This window comes from Cupressus sempervirens, chromosome 8 (genome assembly GCF_028749045.1).
Source record: "Cupressus sempervirens isolate cs-2001-9-10 chromosome 8, ASM2874904v1, whole genome shotgun sequence".
NCBI lineage: Eukaryota > Viridiplantae > Streptophyta > Pinopsida > Cupressales > Cupressaceae > Cupressus > Cupressus sempervirens.
In genome coordinates, this window is record NC_143125.1 from 399,156,497 (window position 1) to 399,184,493 (window position 27,997).

At 35.7% G+C, this 27,997-nt stretch overlaps 1 protein-coding gene across 1 annotated transcript; it reads left to right on the forward strand.

Annotated features, from left to right (window-relative positions):
* The first annotated feature begins 1,015 nt into the window (after nt 1-1,015).
* On the forward strand, nt 1,016-27,997 carry LOC149542966 (DNA-binding enhancer protein-like protein). The gene is made up of 5 exons (XM_089797896.1): nt 1,016-1,312; nt 16,356-16,411; nt 27,080-27,146; nt 27,274-27,361; nt 27,475-27,997. The coding sequence occupies exons 1-4, from the start codon at nt 1,169-1,171 to the stop codon at nt 27,352-27,354; spliced, it is 348 nt and encodes a 115-aa protein (XP_089654022.1). The 5' UTR covers nt 1,016-1,168; the 3' UTR covers nt 27,355-27,361; nt 27,475-27,997.

Sequence of the window (27,997 nt, forward strand, 5' to 3'; positions counted from 1 at the left end):
ATGTAATTAGACACAATTGATTGTCAAAGAGTGTACAACATCTAGCAAAGCAATAACATGTACAAAATAAAGGCACATTTTCACATAATAATTTATTGGAATGTTACTTTTGTGTACATAATCTAGATAAGGGACCAAAGAAACATGTGAGAACTCAAGGATGAACTTGCATAATATTTGGCGAGTATGATTAATCTAGATAATTTGTGAGATTGTGTGGAACTAACTACTCATAGATTACCTTGATCTTCTTTAGGTTAGTATGAACATTGAATTGGTTGATGAAAAACTATGGTACTAAATTAAAGTGGAGTCAAAAGTGAAATTGTTAAGGCTTGCTTGTAGCTTGTCATCCAAGTAGGCAGTGATGAAGGGTTTGACCAATGCGCATTAGGTGAACTATTAATTAGGTGTATAAATGTTATAAAAGAACAAATGGATAATCTATCCACTTATAGAGTCCTTTTTAAAAATTTAATGCATGTTTATAGATTCTACTATATTACGCTAGAACTTGGTAATATCCCAAATTAAGATCAATTTTGGTAAAGTAACAAGTCCCATAAAACTAGACCAAGAGATTATCAATACATTGCAAGGGATACATGTTTTCTATCAAGTTATTGTTGAGCACTTAATAGCATTGATCATGCAAAACCTCATAGACAAATGATGAAAATAAATATTCAACCATTTTGACCAAAAAAATTAAATATTTACTAAATAAGATAATACTACAAGCATTTACCATTTGACTTTTCTTATTTCTAAATCGCATATAGAAAATTAACTTTGAAAAACAAACTGATATAATGAATTATTTTTAAATTTCATATATTATAGAATAATGTGTTAATATTTCATATCATTATTAAATAGCCATACATTTCTATTAAGTCTTAAACACTTATACTTAAAAAACACAATTCTATATACAAAAGTGATTTACAATAAATAAAAATTAAAAATATATATTTTCGGTACATAATACTGTCTGTCATGTTCTCTGTTTCTTAACCTTGGGAGAGAGAGATTGAGATTTGCAATTAGAAGATTAATGGAAAAAAAAACCTAGATTCCTCTGCAGCCAGAAAACGCCTGCAAACACGATTAAAGTGGCATCACAGAATCGTGAGCAAGCAATAGACGGGGAACGGAGTCGGGGAAAATGGCAGGAGCAACTGCGGCGGAGGAGGGAGAGGGAGTGGGCGTTGTGGCGGACTCCAAAGATTTAATGCAGCAGAGCAAAGCTCTCGATTCTCTCACTGACCATGTCGAAGATCGCCAGCTCGATTCCATTCGAGTCCACCAGGTATTTTGTCACCACAAACAGCTTTCTGCACCAAATTTGTTTGCCTCTTTCATCTACTTATTAGTGCTCCCCAATTTATCGTTAAACCTTAGACTAACTTACCTTACATTATCACATATCGCAATACCGACAATAAGAAGAAAACACTCAGAAAAAAGTCAGTTAAGTATAAACTGGAGCGGGGTTAAGTACAAATACTTAAGCACTCAGCAAAAAGTCATTGAAGTATAAATACTTCCACTGATCCAAATAGTTGTTCTTCCCCTATTTTGCTATGCGGAGCACTAGGGGAGAGACATTGTAACGGTTAGGGTTAAGTTTGCATAAAATTTTATATGGTATGTCGAATGGCTTCAAATGTTTACACCTTATTTTGGACAACTTAAATTGCTTAAACCTAAATTTGACACCAAAATTTGAGGGAAATTTTACTTTGGCTTATCTATGTCACCTGTTAAATAATTTAACTAAAAATATTAGGAATACTTAATTTTCCTCATCTAGGTAGCTAAGATTGACGTGTGTACACTTTATCTTGAAGCACACAAGTGCCATCACTACATTATCAATCCTTGATTGATGGTATGGTTAGGTGCCAGTTCTATTCAATTAAGTCACTTTTAATTTATTTAGATTAAGTAAAGTAATCCACTCATTGACACTTCAACTCTTGACCTCATGATTAGATTGAGTAAACTGATCTATTGATTAGCAATTAACTTATAACTATTTCACACATGGTATCTTTGAATTATGCTTTTAGGTGACCAATTTATGGTACTTGATTAATTCATTTTATGGTTGATTTGTTTTTCTTATTGATTTACTTTATTGTGGACTAGCTTGTGCTGTTTGTCAAAGTTGCATGGCCATAGACATGGATATGGATACCATCATTTTTCAAGACCTATGGATAGGCAGGATGCATATACACCATTTATTCTCCCCTCTCCAAATGTCGTCATAAAATCACAAATTCCATTCCAATAGGAAATGTAGGATAGTTAGAGGCATAGATTTACCATTTTAAAAATGCCTCTTTACAAGAGAAACCCTGATTTAAGTCCCATTACACACATTTGTATAAATATATATGTTTGTGTGTATGTGTGTGTATATATATGTGTGTGTGTGTGTGTGTATTTAATATGTACATAACTATATATGTGTATATATATCTATACATGTGTGTGTGTGTATCTCAAATATCTCCATTAGGATTAGTTATCACGCATATAAATAAAAATACACATAATTATCATATTTCATTTGATAGGTCCAATTAGAATAGCATCTGAATGACAAAGCATAATGGTATTGGCTTGAAGCAATCTTCACACTAAGCCCAAGAGTGGACACTCACCCTCTTAGCCCCAAGTGGTAGACACCTCTGGCATCTAGCATGGAGTGGGATACCTAGTGGGATACTTGTATCTACATCACCTATCCATGTTCCCTTATTAGAGAGCATGATGAGTTCAGTGGATATAGTTGTTGATGCTGGTGACTGTAAGAATGCTCTGAGCCACAGTAGTGTCTATCTCTCTAAATCTTTCTGTAGTTGGATTATATTCTCAAAAGTTTATTGTTTTCACAGTCTTATATCAAATTCTATTATTTGATTTAAATTGTCTCAATATTTTGTTCTAAGTATACTGAAGCAGGGTTATTTGAGGATTGTTTTTCTTGATGTTGTTAATGGTTCTATATTGTAGTTAGAGGACACAATGAAATGTTTATAGTCTGGTGAAGGCTGAAAAGTTGTGAGCTTTGTTTTGAGATTTAGTCCTTATAATTAATAAAGAAGTATTTTTAGTGTCGCTGGATTTTTTCCTCGAGCAGGAGGGTTTTCCTAGGGTATCTTTGGTGTTGATTGTGTATGTATATCTGTTATTTATTTATGCTATTTTGGTTAAAAAGCTCAATACGTACCATTTAGCATTCAATGCTTAAGCGACCATGTGCAAAATGCTTATTTGAATGCTTGATGTTGGAAGCTTTGGCACTTATCATTGATTGTTTACACAAGCACACAGCTCATACAATGAGTGCAAATGCAGCCAACATAATCAGGAAATTAGTGGGAGCTAGAACAGTCGGGCCTTGCCATGTCCATTCACATCCCTGCTATCATAGTCTTAGAAGTCAAGTGAGCCTTTTGAGCCATACGGTTGGACATTGTAGAACTAATAAACTAGTAGTCAGCCATCTTTAGGGTCAGATTTTCAAGGAATGAGACACTTGGGACTGAAAGATTGATTTGTTTCATTGCTGGAAATATGAGACGTTCTTCTTGATCCATCTGAGGGCATTTGTAAGACTTCAACCCACAATATGTGCAGGTCAGAAGTTATTAAGCATTTTCTTGACAAATAGACAAGCTGGAACAAGAAAAACAACTTGGAGGTACACCACTGGTTTCCATTGTCATTCTTCACTAGCAAATAGCAGCAATATGAGTCTCAACATCTATTGTGTAGGAGTCCCTCTTAAACAGTGTAGTTCGAGAAGACTCATTGCCCTGTTATTATATGAGGCACCAAGGGTAAAACATTAACATATGGAAGTCTGAGCACTTAGGAAATCTGCATTGAGTAAATGCTGGAGAAGCAGCAACTGAAGAGATTGTATGCAGACTGTTTGACAATTTTCCTATGAGATAAAGAAGACAAAGTAGAGCCGTGTAAGTGCAGAAATTTTCTGTGGAATCATGTGTAATCGTCAGTGCATCAGATTTGGTGGAAACAAAACATAATTAAAACAATATGAAAACTGAAAGCATAGTTTTCTCAAGGGAATTTAATGATATGCTCAATGGTAATCAGCTACAAGACTTATAGTATATCATTGGATTGTAATTGGAGTCTATGAAAATTATGGATGGTGTTCTTTCAAGGTTGGAAGAATTAGATTCATATTTATCCAAAGTGGACCAGTCTGATTGGAGGTTACTGAATTGGGCTTTGCAGCCCTCAATGGTTGCTGTTTTGCAGCATAGGTTAATGGAGCATCCTTGTGAAGGTGTGAGACTAATGGTTTCTTCTTGTCTTAGTGAAATCATTAGAATAACAACTCCTATTGCACGTCATAATGGTAGCATCTTGAAGAAGATTCTACAACTAAATGTGGACAGCATATGTAGATTTCATGATGCCAAAAGCCCTTTCTTTGGTAAGTGGACCTAGATCTTGGAACTAATGGAAAAGCCAGAATTTTCATTATCATGTTAGATCTCAATTGTGAAGGAATGATTCTTTAATGTTTCAATGTTTCTTAAGGGAATTTAGGAATTATCATCTTGACAATGTGAAGTCTTGCATGTGCACTATCATGTCCTTAAACTTAGATGAGGATGATGACATATGTAAGCAATTACAATCAAATTTGTTGGCAATTTGGAGAGGGAAACATGGGATTTCACCTGCTCACATAGGAATAGATTGAGCGTAAAATTGAAATATTCTAGGAACACGAGTGAAAGTAAGCTAATATCAATGGGCATACAGGGATCTCCGAAATGAACAAGAAACAAATGAGGAAATAGCAGCTTTGTTTCACTTGCTAGCATACTTGGGCACTTGATCACGTGTGGAAACAAGGAAGAAGAGTCAGCCCAAGAAGTTCAGATCGGCATTGAAGAAGATAAGAATCCAACAATGTGGCTCCAACATAATGACATGGTTGTTGCAGCCTTGGTGCATTTTGACAATACCCATAAAACATTAAGGAAACCATGTGGGAAATACAAGTTGAGGAAAAGGAAAAAGTGATAGTAAGAGTAAATACTAAATAATTGTGCATACCTTCACACAACTAAAAGAGCGTTGATAAAGACGAAATCAGATTATTTGAAATTGCTTAAAGATAGAGATATGCGTTGAGATTATGTGTGTTGCACACATTGCATGATTTTTTATTTTTTTGAAAAAAGGGATAAATTTTTATTCAAAACAGGCCTAAGCCAATCAATTACATATTGTTATCAATAAACAAGAGATTATCTAAGATTGCAATATAATAAGGAGGGAGCTCATCCCTCCCCTTAATGTTGCATTCTCCAATGTTTTTGGACGTCCACTTTGCCATTCAATCAACAACTCCATTCCACTCCGTAGGATTATGATGGAAAGAGAAGAACTCCAGAGCCTCACATAATTGAACAATCTGTTTAACCTCTGAGGCTAAAATCCAACTGGCACCAACAAATTTATGAGTGTTCAACATATCCACCAAAATTTGAGAGTCAAATTCCACCATAACTCTCTTCCATCGTAAGGAACATCTACAATCAATAACTTCCTTAATAGAAAGGGCCTCCATCAAGTCATTGGAATGACGATCCTTATAAGTAGAGAATAAGAAAATAGCATGGCTATTCTCGTTTCTCCCTATCACACCAATACCAACATGACTAGGATTGCCCCAAGAAGAAACATCAGTATTAACTTTGAGAATCCCTGCAAGGGGAGGCATCCACCTTCCCATTTTATTAACACGCTTCTTTGCTTGACAAGATCTACTACTTCTAGTCCTCGCCTCATCAATATGAATCAGCTGCAAGTTTCGGACAAAGATTAATTTGCCAGGAGACACATTTTTTGACAAATCACATTTTGCAATGATAGTCTCTTGAAGCTTGTGAGCGACCCTCTGCCATATTTGAAGGTTGCCAAGTTGGGAAGCATAAAAAATCCACTTGTCCCTCTCAAGCCAAAGGTTCCAAATAATATGGGAAGGCCCAATAGACCAAGACACTTAAAGAAAAGAAGTCCTTACTGAAGGTCGCCCTTGACTCTCCCAAAACTCAATAAGGGAGGAGGCACAGGGACAAGCTTGTTGCTAGACCTCCGACCATCTTTGCTAGATCTTCCTAGAGGAAGGGCACGAAAAGAACAAGTGAGAGCTGCATTCCTCACTCTTCCAACAGAAAGAGCAAACAAATGGGCCATGAAATACCCTCTTACAAAGATTATCCCAAGTAAGACACGTCTCTGAACCACCAAGCAAAAGGAAAAAATACACTTGGGCCATGAGAAACTACTCCATACCTTCTTCCGCTAGGGGACAATAATCTCACCATTCACTTGTCTATCCAACTTAGCATAACCATCAACAACAGTGAATTTACCTTTTGGGTTATGACCAAACCAACACATCTTGCCTATTAAGGGAGCTACGAGACCTGTTTCTTAAGATATTGTTTAACGTGGCTTGATCCTCTTCTGAGCCATCGGGGGACCACTGTAGAGGGTCCTTCCAGCAAGACACCTCGAGCTGGCCTATACGCCTGGTAGTTCTAAAATCTTCCACTTTTCTCCAACCAACCTTTGTGAAGGTGTTGCAAAGATCTTGGAGTTGTAGATACTTAGAGATGATAGGAGGATGACCATCCCAAGAGTCCACCCAAAGCAACGCCTCAATTCCCCCATTGCAGATCCAAAATAGGCCCTCCCTAATGAGTTAGATCCCTTTTTTGGAGTGTCCTAAATATAATAGCCCTTACCAACTAGATCAGAGCGAGGCACTTTTGGACCAGTAACGCTAGGAAGGTACTTATGGGAAAGAACCTTGGCCCAATCATGCTCTTGAGATATACACCATCTCCAATACAACTTAGTAGCCAAGGCCTGACAAACCAGGGATAAAGATCAAAGCCCAAGCCCTCCTGCATATTGTAGTCTACATACAGATTCCCATTTGATTAAACTCCAACACCTTGCATAATATTGTTTATATTGTATTATTTTATTTTATTATGTAATGTTGCTCCTAGGAGCACCTTGGATGTGCAATATGTAAAGATTTCAACGGAATATTTTTAAGGACTAGTATTGACACATTGTGATAATATATGATGTAAAAATGTAATATTGGGGAAAAATAAATTAATTGCCTAGTATTAAATTGTGGGTCAGTGGGGGTTTGGTAGCACATGGTTTTTGTAAAATACCACTTGCTGGTTTTGTGGGAGCTTGCTGCTATAAATGCAACCACAAGGGTAGTTGTTGATGCAAGAAAAAGTAATACATAGTAAGAAGAGGCGAGGTAGATCAGCCAAGGTAGTATTAGTGAAGGTTAGAAGCATGGCATGGGATGTGTGGATTCATGCTTGTTCACATAGATTGCTTGGTTGTGGCTATGGCTTTGAAGGCTTCTATGGTTGTATTGTAATGGTATTTTTGCTGAATAATACACGGTGATGGATCTTTTGGAGGTTGGGTTTTTTCCTCAATGAGGGTTTCCCAGGATATATCTTGTGTCACATTTTGTGGGTATGTTGTCTATTCTCTTGCATGTGGATTTTTAGTGATTATTTATTTCAGATTTATTATGGGTCATGCAGAAACAGTGATTTTTTTTTGCAAGTTCCTTACAATATGGCCATCAAGTTTGCAGATGACAAAGAGAAGGTAGATTAATTGTCTTCAATTGAGTATGACACATTACTCATTGTACAAGGCTGAAAGTCAGATTTCTATGGCAGTCACTCAAAAGGAAAATGGTCTTAATTCAAAATCAAAGAGTTCATACAAATTGTTGAAGGAATCAATGCCATTTGTAAAAATGAAAGTGAGCATAGCATCTCCACTTTTCCCTATTCAAATCAGACACAATATGCTAAAGAAGATCAAAAGGACCAGCAAGAAGTCAAACTCAAGAGTTTTGATGAACCATGAATCAATGATGCTCTGTTATGCAGCAGTGAAATTAGAGTTGATCTAGTATAATCCATGGGCAGATTCCAAGGTAGTTTCAGCCAAGAGACTGAGATGATCACGAGTCTTTCAAGGTTATAAGAAGTTGTGAAAATCAGGGATGAAGGCATGACAAAAAGAAACTACAAGAATTCTGATATTTACTACAACAATCATATGCCTTCACAATATCATGAGGTAACAATCTATCTACATGAGGATGAGGACAAACTAAGTGATATTAGTTCTGAAATATCATGTGATGATGCTCATTTCCTTGCTGAAGAGGTTGGTTTGATTGATGACTCTTGTGGTGAATCAAAAAGTCTAGAGTTGTCTTTGATACATAATGAGGCCAACTAATCCCAACTTATCTATTGGTTGGTGGTTTTATCCTCATCCATACTAATGTTATTAGTAGCTACACTATCTGGTCTACAATTGCATTTTGAGGTTTGGCTTGGCCTATAGTAGGTATTGAGTCGCATGAACATTTGCAGAGACATGACTATGTGTTAGATATTGCACATTAGATGGATTTCTTCCTTATACATTGGAATGGTAACACACCTTCAACATCATCCTAAATACTAGCAAATTATAGCAGTGACATTTGGTGGCCTATTGGGATGATTCTTGTGCATATTAGAGGTGTGTTTGGCATATGTTGGGTGGATCACTCATTTAGATGGTTGTTACAAGAAGATGGTAGAATGATACACATCTATTTCTACTCCCATGATTAGATTGATGGACTATTTTGGGATCTAGGTGCTGACATGATAGGTGCTTTGCTTTTCATAGATCATAATGAGTGAGTTCACAACTTGAGGCATAGTATTGTTATCTTCAAAGTAATCTAGTAGAAAGGTGAAGCTATGTTTTCCAGACTGACTTGGGATTCAGAGATCTTATGGATGGATGAGTGGCATCCTAAAATTTGGTTTTACAGTATGGCATGCCCTGAATACCGAGACTCCAAAATTAGCTATAGAGCAACTTGTAGGTTGACATGGGATCTTGTTATTGATTTAAAGGTTCATGATTGCTTGAGGACAAGCAATCTCAAGGAGGGAGGATTATAATATCCCCTTTTTGGGACATTAGAAAATTACAAGCCAAATTCATAAAAAATATTTAAAGTAGTGTACCTTGGGAACATGTCCCTACACAAGCCAAAAAAAGAACAAAAAGAAAATTCCCTAGCGTCTTGAGAATTGGGACATACTATGGATGGACTTGGGTATGACGTTCCGACATCCTAGGCGATGCCACCAAATCACTACGGTTTTGTTAGAGATGTGTAGACATCTCAACATGCTATGTGAGGACAGGGGGATGCCCAAAAGTCCGCTTAGGGATCTATCACATTAGATAGATAAAGTGTATTTTTTTAGAACATTTTTATTTGTTTTATGGGTTCTATTCTTGCCCTAGGGGTACGTGGGGTCCATTTCTTGTAGGTTGTACTTGTTTTGGTATCATGCTACTCAATGTAGTCATCTTTATGATTAGATACTCATGCTTTTGATATCTATTATATAATACTAAATAAAACTCTTCCATTTTCTCCTTCGACTATGCAAAATTTTATTGTTCAATGTTCAATGTTCAAGTATTTAGTGATTCTAATTTACTATTTTACAATTTACATTTTTGTGTCTTATGTTGTTATGCATCTTTTTGTAGCTAGCATTTTAAGTACCACATGTATAGTATATAGTATACACCCCCCCAATACCCCACTGTCCTCCCCCCATTGTCCCCTCTACTCGATAATTTGTCCCCTTGTTCTGACGTCCCCTTGTCCCCCAGGGCGGTGTAATTATGAATAAAAGTGACTTATTAAGAGTTGACGCAAATTAGTAAGGCATTTAATCTAAAAAAGGGAAATAGGCAACAAAGAGGAAGAAGATGAAAGACAAAAAGGAGAATTAAAGAGTCACCATGGCCATTAAAAAAGGAAAGCTAGTTTCATTTCGACATGTTTGGATATGTTTTGATTTCTAATTTCTTCTATTGAAGACCTTGAAGTTCAACTTGAGCCAGTTTGAAGACGGAAACCCTTGAGTTGGAAGATAGTGAATGGAAACCTGTTGTCCGTGGGAGACATCATATCAGGTCTCTCACTTGTGCTTGAAACTTTATCTCTTATTATCCAATCAGACTGTTAATTTTGTGTTTACGATTGGATATGATTATTATTTTGCTGAAGAGTTGATTGTTATATTCATTTTTGAGAAATCATATTTCAGCTAGATAAATTGGAATGAATTGCATGCATATCTATTGTTTTAATTTATTAATTACATTTGGAGAAAATTTGGGAAAAAATATCTGGTTGAGATATTACAATGTCCTTGAGTGTATTGTTCATGGTATGCACACAACATGGAGTCCACCAAATATGTCTATAATCTGCCTTAACAAGCTTTCTTGCAGCTTTGCGCACATGTGTTGCATATGTCATTACTTAGACCATGTTTTGTGGCCCAACATCCTCAATTGCCTCCCTAAGGATGTGAAATTGAAAATTAACATCGTTGCGATGCCCTGGATAATCATCTACCCTAAAAAAGTATGGGTCCTTTGTGCATGTAGCCTGATGTTAATGAGTGGACGATGGCTAATGTCTATCCGACCATCCATAACTATGTTGCATCTAGACTCTATTTTGTACGCCTTCATGTGCTCTATTAAAACATTAAGCTTGCTATATTGGTTATTCAAGATCATGGTCCTCAAATTGTGCTCCCCTAGTGGCAAAATGGTGGACCTCTCCCCCCCCCCCCCCCCTTTGCCACCATGAACATCACCTCCTTATATTAATGAGATCAAGCTTCATGCAATGATATGTCATTGGCAAAGAAGAACCGGCCAATGAAATCCTCTATTTGGTCCTTCATGTGCACATTAAACAAATCAACTACAAAGCTACATGAAGTCCTTGCCATGCGTTTCTTCCCCTTGTTGTTGCTCTCCCTTGTTGAACTCTGAAGGGGTAAAGGTCTTGAAGTAGACTCTAACATTGTTCTTGCTCTTAGATGCATGACACAAGTAGAAGTATCTTGCCGCCACTATGACTGTTGTATTGCCTGAATCTATTGCCTAGTAGACAAAGTAGTAGGCACTAGAATTGCACTATCATCAAGACTACCTCAAAGCTTTCTTATCTCAATTCTATACTTCTCATTTTTAGCATTCATAGAAATTTTACATGCCCTTACACCATATCCTGTCGAAAAGAGTAAATGTGCATTATCTATAGTGATGCTTCCAAACCATTTTGTAACACAAAAATTGCATTTCCACTTTCTTGTGCCACCACTTGTTGGTGTTGGGGTTGTTACTCTTATTGCAAATTGTTTGAGAGGAGACTTCTAATCATATGGACACCCAACAAAATCTCTCAAAATCTGAGAGGGGCAATCTGTAGAAGCAGACCCACTAGCAATATAGCTAAATTGGGCTTCTGGATCAGTCCCATGGTCACTTGCCTCATGCCCTCATGCTCAGGTTCATACTTTAATAGAGAGGCCATTTTGTGTCATGTTCCCTCTGTAGCTTTGTCTAGCAGTGACATGAGAGTTAGCCTATTATGGAGTCTTGTAGGTTGGCAGTGGTGATCAAGGACTTAGTCAGGGTTTTCAGCATCTGGATTTGGTATTACAGGCAGTAGTAAATCAATTGAGAGCATTTCCTTGATTTTAAGAGGTAGTTCCTTGATTGTAGGAGGAGATTCCTACCTTTTAGGAGGTGGTAACGTTTTCCAAAGTTGAGGTTCTATGAGATTACCCCTTGGTCTCAATTTCAAAAGATTTGGGTGTGTTCCCTGTTTTTAGGAGTATCCCTAGATTTGAAGGTGAAATTGCCAATTGGCCCAGATTGTCCTACACCAGTCATAGGCAGGTGACAAATTCAATTTCATGTTTTAAAGGTGTTTGGGTTGTTTCTTGGCTACTTGGGGAATATTTTAATATATTTAAATATTCTCCTAAGTTAGCATTTTAATAATTTTAATAAGGCTAAGTGTTTAGCCATTTTGGAGTAATAAGGAGTTTTATAGCTCCATTTGGATCAATTTGCCTATGTGTGATAGCTCGTTGGAAAGAGCTCAGTCTCTACTATTTGATTATCACTTATTGGGACTTAGTTAATACTTGGAGCTATTTGTTATTAATAAAATAATGAATTCTTTCTGTTTGGACACCTTTATTGGGAAAATAATGTTATATTATAAAGTTCAAATGAAATCCACTTTAGTGTTCTTTTAGGGTTTGAATTGTCTTGGAGAGGGGATTTAAGGAGAAGGCAACCTAAAGGTGAGTATCTTTTATCATTTTGTCAACTTGTTTTGGACACCATTGCTTTGGAAGAGCATTCCTCACCTAGTACACAAACCCGAATGTTGAGAGCAGATTTGTTGGGACGTAGCCCTCAACAAGATCAGATTTGAAGGTTCTTATGCATGCAGTTTGATCAAGGCAGGGGATCGATTTTTAGTATTGCAGTCACACTTTGCAGGCAGTGGATTTTTAGGGAAGACGGCCACTTTGGTTCAGCCTGGCGTTTCCTTGCAGCAACTCACATGAGGAATTCCAGGGTGTTTATTTGCAGCAGACTGGAGTTGTTTTATTGCAACAGTTTGGGCTTTATCATTTAAACTTGTTTGGTTGTAGCTGGTTCACATCTTCAACTGGCATCAACCTTGTTTGAAGTACATTTGTATTGGTACTATTCTGAAACAAATCAGACTCTGCTGGTACGGTTTTAGAATTATTTTTAGATTAGTATGTATTGCTGCTTATGATATCTATCACTTCTATTTTATCAGTTACTGTTATTTATCCATTGTAATACCTATATTCTGAAAAATGCAAAAAGAAACAACATTCTTCTACAACTTCTGTCTAGCTCTCCAAGATCAAAGAAAATCTACAAGAAAATATAATTTATATAATTAAACATTATAGCAGCAGCAGAGCAAATATCCGTTTGGGATATTTCATTTTGACACTGCATTTCACAAAATGAGAATTTTCAACGTAAATAGTATTTTTAAAAATTAAAAAAAAATTTATTAAGAAACTAGTTTCAGCCTAGGCCCTAATTTAGAAATCCAAATAACAAAAAACAAGAAGTTACAAAATTGAGAACACAAGAAATTTCAAATAATAAAAATGAAAATGCTTTCAACAAGAAACAATGAAAAAGAAACAAAAATGCATTCAACATTTCAAAGAGCTTGAAATTTAAAGTTTACTTTTAGTTCCAGAAATAAAAATTAGAAAATAAAACAAAAAATTTCAGAAGAGCCTACCTTGTGCTTGATGAATCTCTTCAAGCAAGATGTAGAATCTTGCTCTTCTTCTTCTTGATTCTTTTTCACTAGCAATCACTTCTCTTGAACTCCTCCAATTACTATTTGCACTCTTTTTCACTCTTCTCTCTCAGCTGTAGCAAACAAGTTGAAATCCAAATGTGAGAAAAAATATGAAGTTTAGAGAGGCTCATGTAAGCTTATAGTGCCCAAAATGGGACCCACCACTTTTTAGGATTTGAACAGAATCCTATTGGAAAAATGATTTAAAAAAATTAAATTTTCAACTTTTTGTTATGTTTGATATTATTTGAAATGCAAAGGAAGATTTCAAGACAAGCAATAAGCTGTAGCATACACCCATTTTCAATCAATCAAATGATTCTACATCATCAACATGTCTAGATGCATTTAATTTGCCTTCGAGGAAGAGGATAAGGGGAACCTGCTTACAGAAGAAAATTTGTTATGATCCAATGTGGTGAGGAATTTTCCTATTTGCCCATAGAGGATGCTCTATTTTTCATTGACTAGCATTTAATGATTGTAGGTGGTAGTTATAGAAAACCCTAAGTAGGGTTACTTTGAATTGTCTTGGTCATTGATCTTGAATCAATCTAAGCCATTGGTTGTAATTGAGAGCCCTATGTAAAGGCCTGCTCATTTCATTTGTAGGGGAGACTTTTGTGAAATTGTTGCCAAAATACCACCAGAATAATTGCACTCATTGAATCTTGGCGAAGACTTGTATTATTTTGGGTGTTAGCATGGTTTTCCATTTCTAGCTTAGTTGGAATTTGTTTGAGTATTGAATGGAAGCAATTGTTGCTGATTGATGGTTAAAACTCTTATGTTCATACCATTTGTAATTATTTGAATGCAAATTGCAATGCATGGTTAATTTCAATTCATCTCAACATTCAACTTGAATTTTTTTATATGCATCAATTCACATATCTACTGTTGTTGATGTGTGGAAGTAATTTGAAATTCATTCACACACCCCTTAGAAGATTGTGTCATCCTTAGTGTAGTCTGATTTGATGAAGCAAGGATTGGTTTTGTTTCACTAAGTTATCAATAGTCTCTTACATGGGTAGAGGTAGTTTGGATCTCTAAACTCAATCCGTATTGCACTTTATTTCAAAATCTTTGTTAGGATTAGTTGAAGAGCCTATATTGCAAAATTATTTGCTTTTGAAGAAAGTTGTAGACTCATGAAATTGATCATCAGCAATATCACATCGTATAAATTGAGTTATATCCAACATAAAGTGCCATGTACACATTGTAAGCCCCTGGGGTTGCTTTATTTGATCACACATTTGCTAAACTGTTTAGCATTTGAAGTTTCCTTGTTCAAGAGAGGAGAGGATAGTATATTTTTTCTGCACATTAGAGTGGTCACAAAACTCACAACAACACCAACATAAGTGACTTCCTCAGGAAGTCTTCTTCAAATTGAAGGTCTCAATTTTTTTCTAAGGTCATCTTGTTTTTTTTTCTTTGGACTTTGGCTTCATTAGAATGGCCAGCCTAGAATTCTTCTGGAAAGGGACATGCTTGTGGTTGCTGTTGTGAATACCTTCAAGAATCCCTGTACATCAAAAGATGAATTTTTCTCATATCGAATTGACAAGGTTATGCTTAGAGTTTTCTTTTCAACAAGCGTGGTAAAAATCAATAATTCAATAACCCATCTTGTCTTGGAATGTGGAAGCAAGTTACATGCATCGTCTGCTCAAAATCAACTTCTCACCAACACATTGAAGTTAAATATTGGAGTTTTTCCCCAGAAACCTAGTCATTTTGAGCAAGTCTCCTTTTCTTCATTATATTCTGTAGACTCTGTCAAAACTTTACATATTGCTGCTTTGGAGTTCAGTAGTTGATTTCATACTTGTGGGGTTACAGGCCTGATCTATTTAACTAATTAAAAGCTTGAATGCTCTAGGTCTTTGAGGTATGGATGTGGAGACCACTGTTAATTTATCTGGAGTATTTGTTTGTCTTAATTGATTGCTGCAGATTGCGACTTGTTTTACAGGCGGGGGTGGACCAGTCATAAAATTCGTGCTCATGGATTATGTCTTTAGAATCTTTGGCTATCTACTGAAATGGATTTTTATAATAAAGGCACAAGAACCTCCCAGTTTGTATATAAATTTATCACGTATCTAATGAATAACATAACATTTCAAGAATGGAAGTTTACAGAGTTTAAAGTTTTGATAATAGCAGACATCACAGGCATAGAAGGATCTAGGACGCTATATATATGCTTTTTAAGTATAATGATGTTTAATTCACTTATCTTATGAAAGGAAGAAGTTCTTTTCACCATTATTTCGTCCTCCTATGCTTACTTGCTAAAAAGGAATTATAAGTTCGGGGAAGGACACTATATGTATGCTTTTAAACTATAATGATGTTTAATTCACTTCTCTTGTGAAAGGAAGAAGTTCTCTTCACTATTGTTTTCTTTCTTCTACGCTTTACTAGCTAAAAAGGGAGTTGTGGAAGTTCTACGTGTCGCTTTATGAATTATTTTTTCTGAGGTAGGGTGCTTTGCAATTGGTGATTACACACCTTATTCTTTTCTTCTGCTATCCTGAAATGCATGTTTTGTAAGATGGTTTCTTAATATCTCTCACAGGCCTCCTTGATGTTTGGGTTTCTTTTTTGCATCATTTGAAGGACATATCAGTAGAAAGTAGTCATACATTTTTGTGCAACAATGCCTTTTTTTAACCTGCCAGTCAATCTTCTCTGTAATCATACATATGATTGCTACATATGCTTTGCAGTCAATTAGTATGATCCTGGCTTATTTAACTGTCATTTGCATCTCTTTATCATTCTTACTAGTTTTGGGATGATATGTTCCTTTAACAACAAAACACTTATAATTTAGAAGTAGATATATTGACTCTTAAGATAATTTTATAATGAAAATATTTTGGCTGTTTTAGAAGAATGTACATTGGATTACAATGCAGAAGATATTAATAACTTGAATTTGATGCAGGCAATGGCATCAATAGCAGCAGCAGCAGAGGCAGATCGAAATGCAATGAGGATGAGGTAAATTATAAATTTATAACTTATAACACAGAATTGTGTGCAGTTCTGAGCTGAGTGTTTTCAAGGTACCTACCGTTGAAGAAAAAATTGGCTGAAAAATATAAATTACATAAGGTGCTTTTTGTCATATGTGTGACCTTTTCTCGTAATACGTATCAGATACAAAAGGGTTGGTATTGGAACGACAATATAATATATATTTGGAAGTTGGAACTCTGAGAAAACAAATATTTGGCTTATTTTAGGGGGAAATTTAGTTTTTGGATTTTGGTTAATCTCTGTTTCCACTTATGACCTACCCTGGATGGAGATGGCGGCATGGTGGGGTTGTGTTTTGGTGACAGCAGTCCAAGGGTCATATTTGGGGATGACTATATACATATATAGACAGACTCTGTGTGTGTGTGTGTGTGTGAGAGAGAGAGAGACAGAGAGAGAGATTTCTACAAGTTAACAAACAGCAATTTATTAGAAGCATTATAACATGACAATTATGATGTTTAATGATGTCTGCAGAAGCCTGCATGACAACCACATTATAAAAGAAAATATTTGTTTGTACTTCTCATAGAATACCACACGTTATTAGACATAATTCCACACAGTACAAGACCATAGCAAATGCACCTCTAATCTCTTTTGCAACTGACAGTCCCATATCAAATTTCTTGAAGTCTGAGATTCTTTTGAACAATAAAATCAGAAATGCAAATTGTTGCTTTTATATAAATTCTACCATTAACTATGAATTTTGAATCATGATATATTTTTTGCTATTATACTACAAGTGTTGGTGTCGCTGCTGTCATGATATATTTATTGCTCTGTTATGATACATTTTAGAGACTTGTTTTAATGTGATGACAATTTTCTTTTTAAACACTAAAAATTATTCATTTTCACAAGGGACGCTTGGCTATTGAGGGATAGGCTGGCTTCCCTTATTTGTTTCCTGCTGCTTCCAATTTTAGGGATGTGTTCTGGGACATTCTGCATTTTCTCAGTTGGGGGTACGGCTAGTAGACATCCTCTAATGTCCTGCCATCCCTGAAATGCCCCAAGGGATGGATCTGGGGGTTTGAGGGCTGGGGATTCCCTTAGTTACTGGTTCAGGTGCAGTTACAAGAACCTGGTATGTAGATGCATGGGATGTTTTTTTGGGGGTTTGGATGTGTTTGGATATGTGTATATATATGTATTATTGTTTATATACAAGAAAAAAAAAAATATATATATATATATATATATATATATATATATATATATATATATATATATATATATATATATTTACAGGTTTGTATAACTAAATCATTTGATAGTATGATACTTCATTATTGATCAATGCCAAATATACAAAAACATTAAAGAAATATACAGTATACAAATATACAGTCCAGGAAGCATAGCCTGGACGCATCCACACACATGCAGATGATGCATCCAAACCAGTACACATCTAGACTGGATGCACAGGGGCAGGGCAAACATGTGTGGCACAGTTTTACATTTAATTTTTATAATCTATATATTTTTTGAAACTGAACTTAGAATTTTGGATTTGATCAAATTAGTGCCTGTCTGGTCAGATTGGTAACTGTGCTTTTATTATTGATTGCTACATAAGAGATCACTAGATTTATATTTTGTTGGATAAGGTAAACATATAAATTTGTAGTACAGTAAGAGATATCATTTGTCTATTCCTTGCTTGAATGGGTATGTAATGATGTATATTGTTCAATTTAAGAGGCCACAACCAAGGGATACACAGTACAATTTAATAGGTGCATATTAGCTGCTTATTATAGAAGTGAGTTATATCTTTAAGATGAATTCAAAGTCATTGCATTTTAGAGGTATGAAGCATAAATTTGATACAGTTTGTTCTTGTCACTATGGTTCCTGATGGTCCCTGACTTGTTCCAGGTTATAGCTTTTCTTAACTGTGACATTATGAACTCTCTTCAATAGAGGTGAGACTTGGCTTGATATATTATTGGAAATTTTCTTTTCAATTTAGTCTTTGAATCAGATGCAGACCTGGTGAAATTTTTCGTAATTAAAGAAAACAATTATGAATTTTAAGTGGGGAAATTTTGAATGTGTATTTCGTATCAAATCATTTTGAATGATGAAATCTAGGCTCAATAGAATAAAATCTAGAAATTGGGGGAGGAACAAAATTGGCAGCTATATGTTTGTTTTGCCTTGCTGTCTGGGCCTTACTTGAAAACTCTAAGCTTTGGGTCAGCTTTTTTTTGATAGTGTGATGTCACATATAGGTATGTGGGTGAGGCAGTATTTGAGGTGATTAATGCTGCCTCCTTGAAACTCAATGCGGCAATATTTGCAGAAGACCTGTCCTTTCTTAGCTTCTAAGTGCCATCCTTGAAGGATCTTTTTTTGTTTAATCAAGGATTTTTTATTTTTCTATTTTTAATATATTAAAGATAGTTCAAGAAGATTACATCCTTTACACTCTATCAGTCACTGGTTAATTTATCGAACAATATCACTGAAAGTAGATCATCAAATGTATTACAACTTAACCAGCAGTCTCTATATCATAGACTACAGCAAAGCAAAAAGTAACTACGAGAATTTATAAACATAAAAAAGACAGGAGGAGACTAGAGGTCATCATGTATCCCATGACCCAATAATACACTTGGCTGCATCAGTGTTAAATATCCCCAGGGGGGATCAGTTGCAAGATCAATAATGGTGGTATCCCACCTTAGGACATCCGGAGCTTTAGGAGTTTTGCTCATGGCTTTGATATATTCCTTAGAAATACCTTTGTCTTTCATTACCTAGTTCAGAGCATCAACTTCCTATTGGTCCAGCATATCCCTGTGAAATAATGAGCAGATCGAAAGTCAAATTTGTATATAATAAGCGCTCCTTGTACCAGTATCATGATTCTTGACACAGTACAAGGCAGGAGAATCCCCAGAAGAGATGTCCTAACCCCCAGCAATTAACCACACAGCAGAATATAAACAATAACACAAAGATTTAGATCCAAAATAACACCAATTGCAGATTAGATTCATAAGATTTTCATTCAAGATGCTCGGCTGTAAGGCCTTTTGGGTTACGACCAAATACACAAGCAATTACAATAGTAATTCTTCAAGACCTCGTAAGATCTGACCACTAGCTAGCCCAAACCCACGATTTGTTAGAAACTCCAAGAAGAATCTAACCTTGTGCTCGTAGGCCACCAAGTAACCTTTTTATTTCCCAAGCCCACACTTAGCTACTAGCTCCGCTAAACATTACTCCTCTCAGCTGCTCTTCTTCTCCATGCTGAATGAATAATGACTCTAGACTCCACAAGACCCTCTACTTATGCTAAACCAAGCCACAAGTCGACCTAGCATAATAGACATTAAATAAGCACTCACATTAAATACACCCTCAAGCCACAAGTCAGCTTGGCAACAAACATTAAATAATTAAATACTTAAAACAAGCCCCAAGTTTTTAGAGCATAACTAAATCAAAAGGCCACATAAGAATACATGCCTTTAGGCATAAGTCCATGTTCCATCCAACTATCCAAATCCATGAGTGCACATGCCAACACCCTTGGATTGAAGCTCGCGAATACAATCTTCAAAAGTCTGCCAATAGATCAGGAACACACGACCAATAGTTGCCAAAACGACTCTACTCCAAGACAATAACTCCAAACTCTATGTGCACTTAGGACAAGGTTACCCAATATGTCAGGAACACGACCCCAACCACGCGAACCATAACTCCACAAATGTGAGCTTGAAGCCTCGGCATACAAGATTTCTGAGTGCCCTAGGATGCTCCTACATCAATTCTACTCTTAGGAATCTCCCACACAGTTGAGACCTGCATCATAATTATATAATGGGTGAGTTTATGGCTAAACTCACTAAGCCTCCTCATCTTGTCTTGGAAAACCTCATCTTTCCCCTGTTTCCACAAAAACCAGAAGACTTCAACAAAGAAAACAAACTAGAACTTGTAATTGTTTTTTCTAGGATCGATTGTGTGAATATTTTTAGCACCAACGTTTCGGACCATACTACATGATCCATCATCAGGATGCAAGAGAGCAAGGGCACATATGAAAATGAAGATTGCAGACAGGTGAAGGAATAACAGAGGAGAAGGGAAGAGAGAGGAAGCAGACACAAAAATTAAGGATGACAAGACCAGCAAGAGCAAAAAAGTAAGTAAATTTAAAATAAATAACCCACAAGGTTGGAAAGCAAATGGGATAGAAAAGGAAAAACTAAAACAAAGATATAAATACAAATATACGTAAAAAATGCATAAGACAAATTGAAAATAAGTAAAATATGTGTATATATAAACAAAATATCAAAAAAAATATATATATATATATATAAATAGTATATATGCATAACAAAATATCAAAAAATACAAAATATAAACGAATAAATAAAAATAGTATAAATAAATACATAGAAATAAATAAATAAAAAATATATATATATAATATGCATACAGCAAATAAATATAAATAAATAAAAGCATTTAAAATAGTATACAAAAATATTTGTGCATGTGTGTGTGTATATATAAAACTATATTCAAATAATCACAAATTAATTAAATAAATAAATAAAAGAAGAAAAATCTAAAAAATCAAACATACATAATATATAATGTATATACTTATTTGCATGAGCGTATTTGCATTAGGGTATTATATCATTTGAGATGACATTGGCCCGGTCATCTATCTACCTTCTGTGGATGATACCAATGTCTGTTGGCCTCATGGTCGTGTCAGCCTCGGAGAATTTCATGCCCACTTAATAGTGTTGCTCCTTGCATCTCCTTTAGCAAAGAGATTGAATATAACTGCTTGCCTTTCCTTGATGCCATCAACTTGTTCACCCCTCTCCCCCCTTATTGCGAAGTCATACATGGAGCAATCTGAGGAAATCACATTGTGCTCTTTCCCTCTTAAGCCCAAGTGGTGGAAGTGTTATATGGATGATACCAATGTGTACTAGCCTCATGGTTGTGTTAGCCTCGAAGAAGTTCATGCCCTCCTTAATAGTGTTGCTCCTTGCGTCTCCTTTACCAAAGAGATTGAATTTGATAATTGTTTGCCTTTCCTTGATATCACGATCCACAAAAATCTTGATGGCTCTCTAGGTCGTGGGATTTTGGGCAAAGCCACACACACGTTCCTTTATCTTATGCTTCATCTCACCACCACCCTAGCCAAAAAATGGGTATCCTCAAAACCCTTGCTTTGAGAACCTATCGAATGTGTGATGAAGATAATTTAGATCTTGAGCTCTCCTATCTTTATTAGGTTTTCAAGTGTAATGGCTATTCTAATAAGCAAATCTCTAGAGCCTTCAGCCAAGCTAGATCTTTCCTTCTTTCTTCCTCCACACCCTCGCCTTCTCTTCTAGATGTTGGCTCATTCATCTCCCTACCTTATGTGACTGGCATCTTCCACAAGATCTGTAAGATTTTGATAAAAAAAGGTGTCAAAGTGGCCTTCAAGCCATTGTTCACCTTAAAGCATTGCATTTCCCCTCTCAAAGACTCCAGGGATATCCGCTTGGAGTCTAGCGTCTATAAAGTCGTGTGTTCATGTGGTGCTCCTTACATTGGTGAAACATATCGCTTCTTCAACACTAGGATCAAGGAGCATCTGACAGATATCAAGCATGAACACATTCTTAAGTCAGCCCTTTGGCTGAGCATTCCTCTTCTACCAAGCACCACCTCTTCTTGGAGAACACTCAAGTTCTTCAAAAGGAAGCTCATGGAGGCCATCAAAATCAGTAATAACACCTCTAACCTTAACATAGATGATGGATGGACCTTAAGTAATTCTTGGCATCTTTTGTTGTCTTGCTTGAGACATTCTTCAAATCTTGACCCTTCTACCTAGCCCCTCCTACTACATCCCCTTTCTTCTCTCTTGTTTGTCTACTAGCCCCTCATTCTCTCTTGTTCCCTCTTAGGGTTTGGTTCTTCCCTCTCTTGCTCTCCCCTCCTCTTGTTTCCTTCTCCCTCTTGTTATCCTTTAGCGTCTCTCTCTCCTCCCCCCTAATTGCCTCGCCTCTCTCCCTATCCCTCGTTCCCTCTCTCTTAGGAATAGGAACCTCTTTTAGGGAACAGGGTGAATCATCCATATCTATTTCATCAGAAATTTTGGCTCTTTTGAAAGCAATGTCTTCTTTAAAGATAACATCTCTACTAAGTTCTATTTGTTTTGTCCAGGTATGTAGATTCTGTAACCCTTTGTTGTTTCACTAAAACCAATAAGGATTCCTTTCCTTCCAATAGGTTCTAATTTTGTACTTTTCTCCTTAGGTACATGAACATACACGGGACATCCAAATATCCTCAAATGACCAATGTCAGGTTTCATACCTGAAAAGGCTTCTTCAGGTGTTTTGTTGTCTAGATGTGAGTGAGGACATCTGTTTTCAATATAGACTACTGTATTAGATGCTTTAGCCCAAAATTACATGCTCAAGTTTTGATCATATATTATAGCCCTAGCAGCTTTTACAATAGTTCTATATTTCCTTTCAGCAACTCCATTCTGTTGTTGGTTGTAGGGAATTGTAAACTCCCTCCTAATCCCAGCAAGTTTGAAGAATTCTTTAAATATTTCAGAAGTGCATTCTTTCCCATTATCTATCCTTAGAATTTTAATTTTCTTTACTGAGGAGTTTTCAGTGATAGTTTTGAATTCTTTAAATTTAGAAAGAATCTCTTTAGATTCTTTGCACGTAAGGTAGTATATCCATGTCTTCCTCAAAAAGTCATCAACAAATATCACATAGTACAAAAAATCTCCTAAGGATGGTGTTGGCATGGGTCCACATACGTCATAGTGTACTATTTCTAACACATCTTTAGTTTTGCTCAAACTATGAGGAAATGATTTTTTTGTGTTTTTCCCCAAGGCACAACCTTTGCAAGATTCATTTTGAATTTGACTTAATTTGGGCATTCTAGTTACCAACTTCCCCATAGATGTTAGGGCACGAAAGTTGATATGACCTAATCTTTGATGCCAGATTTCATTTGAATCTGAGGTCTCATGAACATGTGCATGGTTTTTCTTAGTGCAAAGCTCATATAGTAGTCCTTGTCTTACTCCTATCGTTTGAACCTTCTTTATAGTTGAATTCTTTGCCCATGCTAGTACTTTACCTTCCATGAATGTAACTCTATAACTATCATCTTCAAGTGCTGATATAGATATTAAGTTCCTTTTAATAGCTGGTACATATAGAACTCCAGAAAGCTGAATAGATTTTACTGATTTTAATTTGATGATGCAGATCCCAATTCCTCTTACGGAATGTGCAGAATCATCCCCAATTGTAACTTCTTCATCTATTTCTATTTGCATGCTCTATAGATTATCTTGATATCCAATGATGTGTCTTGAAGATCCACTGTCAACTATCCAAGTGTTGGACTTGGTTGATATTTGACTAGACAAGGCTGTTAAGATTTCAGATTTTTAGGGCAGAGGAGGTATAGTGCAACCGTGGTGAATAATTGCTTGCAAATTATGTTTTTGGTGTGTTCCTTATTCACCACCCAACACACACACACACACACACACACACACACACACACACACGAGATGAAGAGGTGCATCTTCCAAAAGACATGACACTTCAAATGGGGCCAATCAAGCTTTCCCACTTAATTGATTGATCATATAATAAAATAATATATTTCATATTATTATTATTATATTGCAATTAAATATGTAGCCACTCTTGGCTTACTTTTGCATATTTAATTATTTATTGTTGATCTTTTCCGTAAAGGCCACAAACATTAACAACCGCTGAGTAGAAGGCATACTTCTCAGAATCTTGACCTTCGATTGATTTATCAGTTTTTTCAAATGATGCATAATGTCCATATTGATCACGTTTGAAACATTGAATTTTAGATAGGTCTTTCTTATATTTTGAAGGTCCTTTTCCATGAAAGTTTCTTTTCCTTTTGGAGTTCTTCTTCTTACCCTTCTTATGAGAGTTGGTGTTAAGAACATGAATGTCTTCATCTATAGTCTTTTGTTTTCCTTTAGTCATTAGTCTCAACTCTCTTGAAGACAATCGGATCTTAATCAATCTAATTTTGGAAGTTTAGATCTTGCACTTATACCTTGTACAAATGACTCCCAAGAATTTGGTAGCCCTCCTAATGCTATTAGGGATAACTCTTGATTGTCAATCTCATAACTGACCGAAGATAATTGATCTCTCAATTCAGTGATTCTCATGAAGAAGGCATTTATTGATTCTCCTTTATTCATGCTAATATTATTCATTTGTCTTTTAAGAGCAAGTTTTCTGCCAGTGTTATTTACTGTAAGTGCGTTTTCAAGGGCTTGAAACATGTGATATGCTGTTACATGTTTTGCCACAATAGGTACTATATGATCTCGAACAGCATCCACTATTATTTTCATGGCTTTCTCATTATTCTCAATCCATAAAGTTTTCTCTGGATCATCTTTTGGTTCTTCCTTTTCTTCTTTTACAAAGGATTCTAATTTGTTCTCTTTTAATAGCATCATTATTTGAAGTTTCCAAGATTCGAAGTTTCCAAGATTCAAAGTTGTCAGAACTTGTAAGATGGTGTTCAAATCTTAACATGTTTGTCATTTTTGAAGAATAGTAAGAGACTGCAACTCAATCTGAAAATCCGATCTCTTAAACTTAATAAGATCTTTCCTTAACCTGGCTCTGATACCATGTAAAGTTTCTATCAGATTTCAGAATAATGCTGATGGATGCACGATTTTATTTGCAGGTTCAAACTCTAATGGCAATGGATCTGATTTACTTCAGAATATACATATTACTCTACAGTAATATAACAGAGATGTTCTTAAAATTGTGATGCTTATTTCCTTCGGATATGCTTGCATTAATAGATTTCGATCCCTGACAAGATCTGGCAGATCAAGTATATATATCAAGGAAGGGGGTGAGAGTGAATGGGCACATGACCATTCACTGTCACACCTGTTCGGTGTTTTACTATCATACCCATTCTGAGTTTAGTTAGATATAACAAAAGTCTAAATTTGTATCATTGACCATAATGAACTCTTTTCAATCACAGCCCGATAATGATAATTATGTAGATCAATAATGATCTAAACAAATAGGGATCAGAATATATCTCAATCATTACTGAGATACGATCTCAGATGAAAATATATATATGAACATCGGTTTAGATGCAGTGGTCATATGCAGAATACTATTCAATTGGATTATGTGTGTGTGTGTGTGTATCAGTATGTAATCATACTGGAATATATATACATATACATATGTATATATCATTGATCACAGATATTCTCTGACCAAAGCTACATACTTTAGCACAGAGATACCCCCATCCCCAAGATGAAATCATCTAGGGACTACAAGATCAGGAAAATTTGTCTTAAGAAATGTTCTGAAACTTTTATTGTTGTCCTGCTCTTTGTCAAAATCTTCTACATCTATACAAAATTATGTAGGAACTTTTGGGAATTGTGTTTCTATTAAGGACTGTGGAACAAATTAAGGCTTCAAAAAGGCCTTCCCACAGCCTTTAGAGTATAAGATATTGGAAAATTATCCCAGGGAAGCTATGGAAAATAAATTATAGGGTTTAATACACTCATGATATTTAGGGATTTTACACTTTTCACAGTTCTAGATACAATAATCTTGTGAAGTTCCTAGGAGATTTGATAACCAATGAAATTTAAGAATTTTGTACAACATTGCTCTTTAATTTTTTGGAACCCAGAAGTAAATACATTGATAGCCTTACTGAGGTCAGTATATGCACTTTTGAAATCCAGAGAAACCCCCCCATTCCCAAGATGAAATCATCTAGGGACTGCTAGATCAGGAAAATTTGTCTTAAGAAACGTTCTGAAACTTTTATTGTTGTCCTGCTCTTTGTCAAAATCTTCTACATCTATACAAAATAATGTAGGAACTTCTGGGAATTGTATTTCTATCAAGGACCGTGGAACAAATTAAGGCTTCAAAAAGGCCTTCCCACAGCCAGAGTATAAGATATTGGAAAATAATCCCAGGGAAGCTATGACAAAAAAATTATAGGGTTTAATACACTCATGATATTTAGGGATCTTACACTTTTCACAGTTCTAGATACAATAATCTTCTATTAATGGCCACAAGTTGACCTGACATGGTAATAATGGTAATGTTTCAGTTTAAGAGGAGAGAAGTTAGGTTGAATGAAATTTTCTAACTTAATGGTGATGTATGATTTAGAAAGCATATAAATATTTGTTGTAAGTACATCTATTCTGTATTCTTGTGGGGTAACGTCATTTTAATGCTGTTTTTTTCCTCTCTGTTGTTCAGCCAGTTCAGTCCAAACTAGCTACTGAGTTTTGACAATCATTTTCCGTCCTGCTAATCCAAAAGTTCTTGCAAGTTTCTTTTACTGTTAAAGGAAATTTGAAATGAAATTGGCTGTGTAATAAAGTTGGGTTTCAGTTACATTTTGTTTTGTCCCTTGAATTGATAAGGAATTAGGGTGGTGTTATGAAATGAATTTTGAAAATTTTGTCAACTCAAAGTTGAAATTAGCAAAATGGTATTGTTCTTTCAGAGAGAAAGAATTGGCAGCAGTTAAGATTAATGCAGCTGATGTGGACATAATTGCAAATGAACTCGAGGTTCGATTGTTGACTTTAAATTTACGAGGAATTTTCTATCGTAGTATGGAGTTTTATGGAATTTATTTTAGTAAATTTGTTCAACACTAGAAATATATCAATTAATCTCTGACTTGTGTGGGTCCAGTTGGACAAGAAGGTAGCAGAAATGAAACTCAGAGAGCACAAGGGCGATGCTATTGCTGCTGTACGGTCTTTGCTTAATTAGTATTCTGGTACATGGTCTTTGCAGGCTTGATATTTTCTGTCCCACTTGCTATCGATCATTAATTCTCTTCTCAACTTACAAAATCCATGCACTAATCTAAATCAGTTTGGCGTGGTGCAGGTTATATTAGAGTGGCAGTTGATTTCATCGAGAAATTAATCTCCTCTTTATGAGGTTTGCATGTTTTTCCTTGCACTTTACAGAAAGCTACGAACAATTTGGCACTGGCCTGTATAATAGCAGGCATTGGCATTGGTTGTTAAACTGTACTGTATCAGGCATGTGCTTTGTTCAGAAATTTGGATTAATGTCTATGATGATCTAGATCTCTGTCTGGTGGCGATTTTGCACCTAATTTTTTAAAATTTCACAACATAAAGCTAAAAAGAGAGGATTGAAGGTTATTCATAATAGAATATAAGGCGCTTGGGTTATTTTGCGTGATGTATGTACGTCTGCAATCTCGGGAGGAAAAAAAACCTATCATAAAAAGATTAAATGATGTAATTACTGAATATGTAGTGTCTATATCGTCACTGAGTGTAGAAAGGCGTTTTTCTTCCATTGATTGAAATAACAAGCGTACTGATGTAGAATGTAGTTCGAACAATTCAAATCCAATGTTGAAGTTTGGGTTAACTAA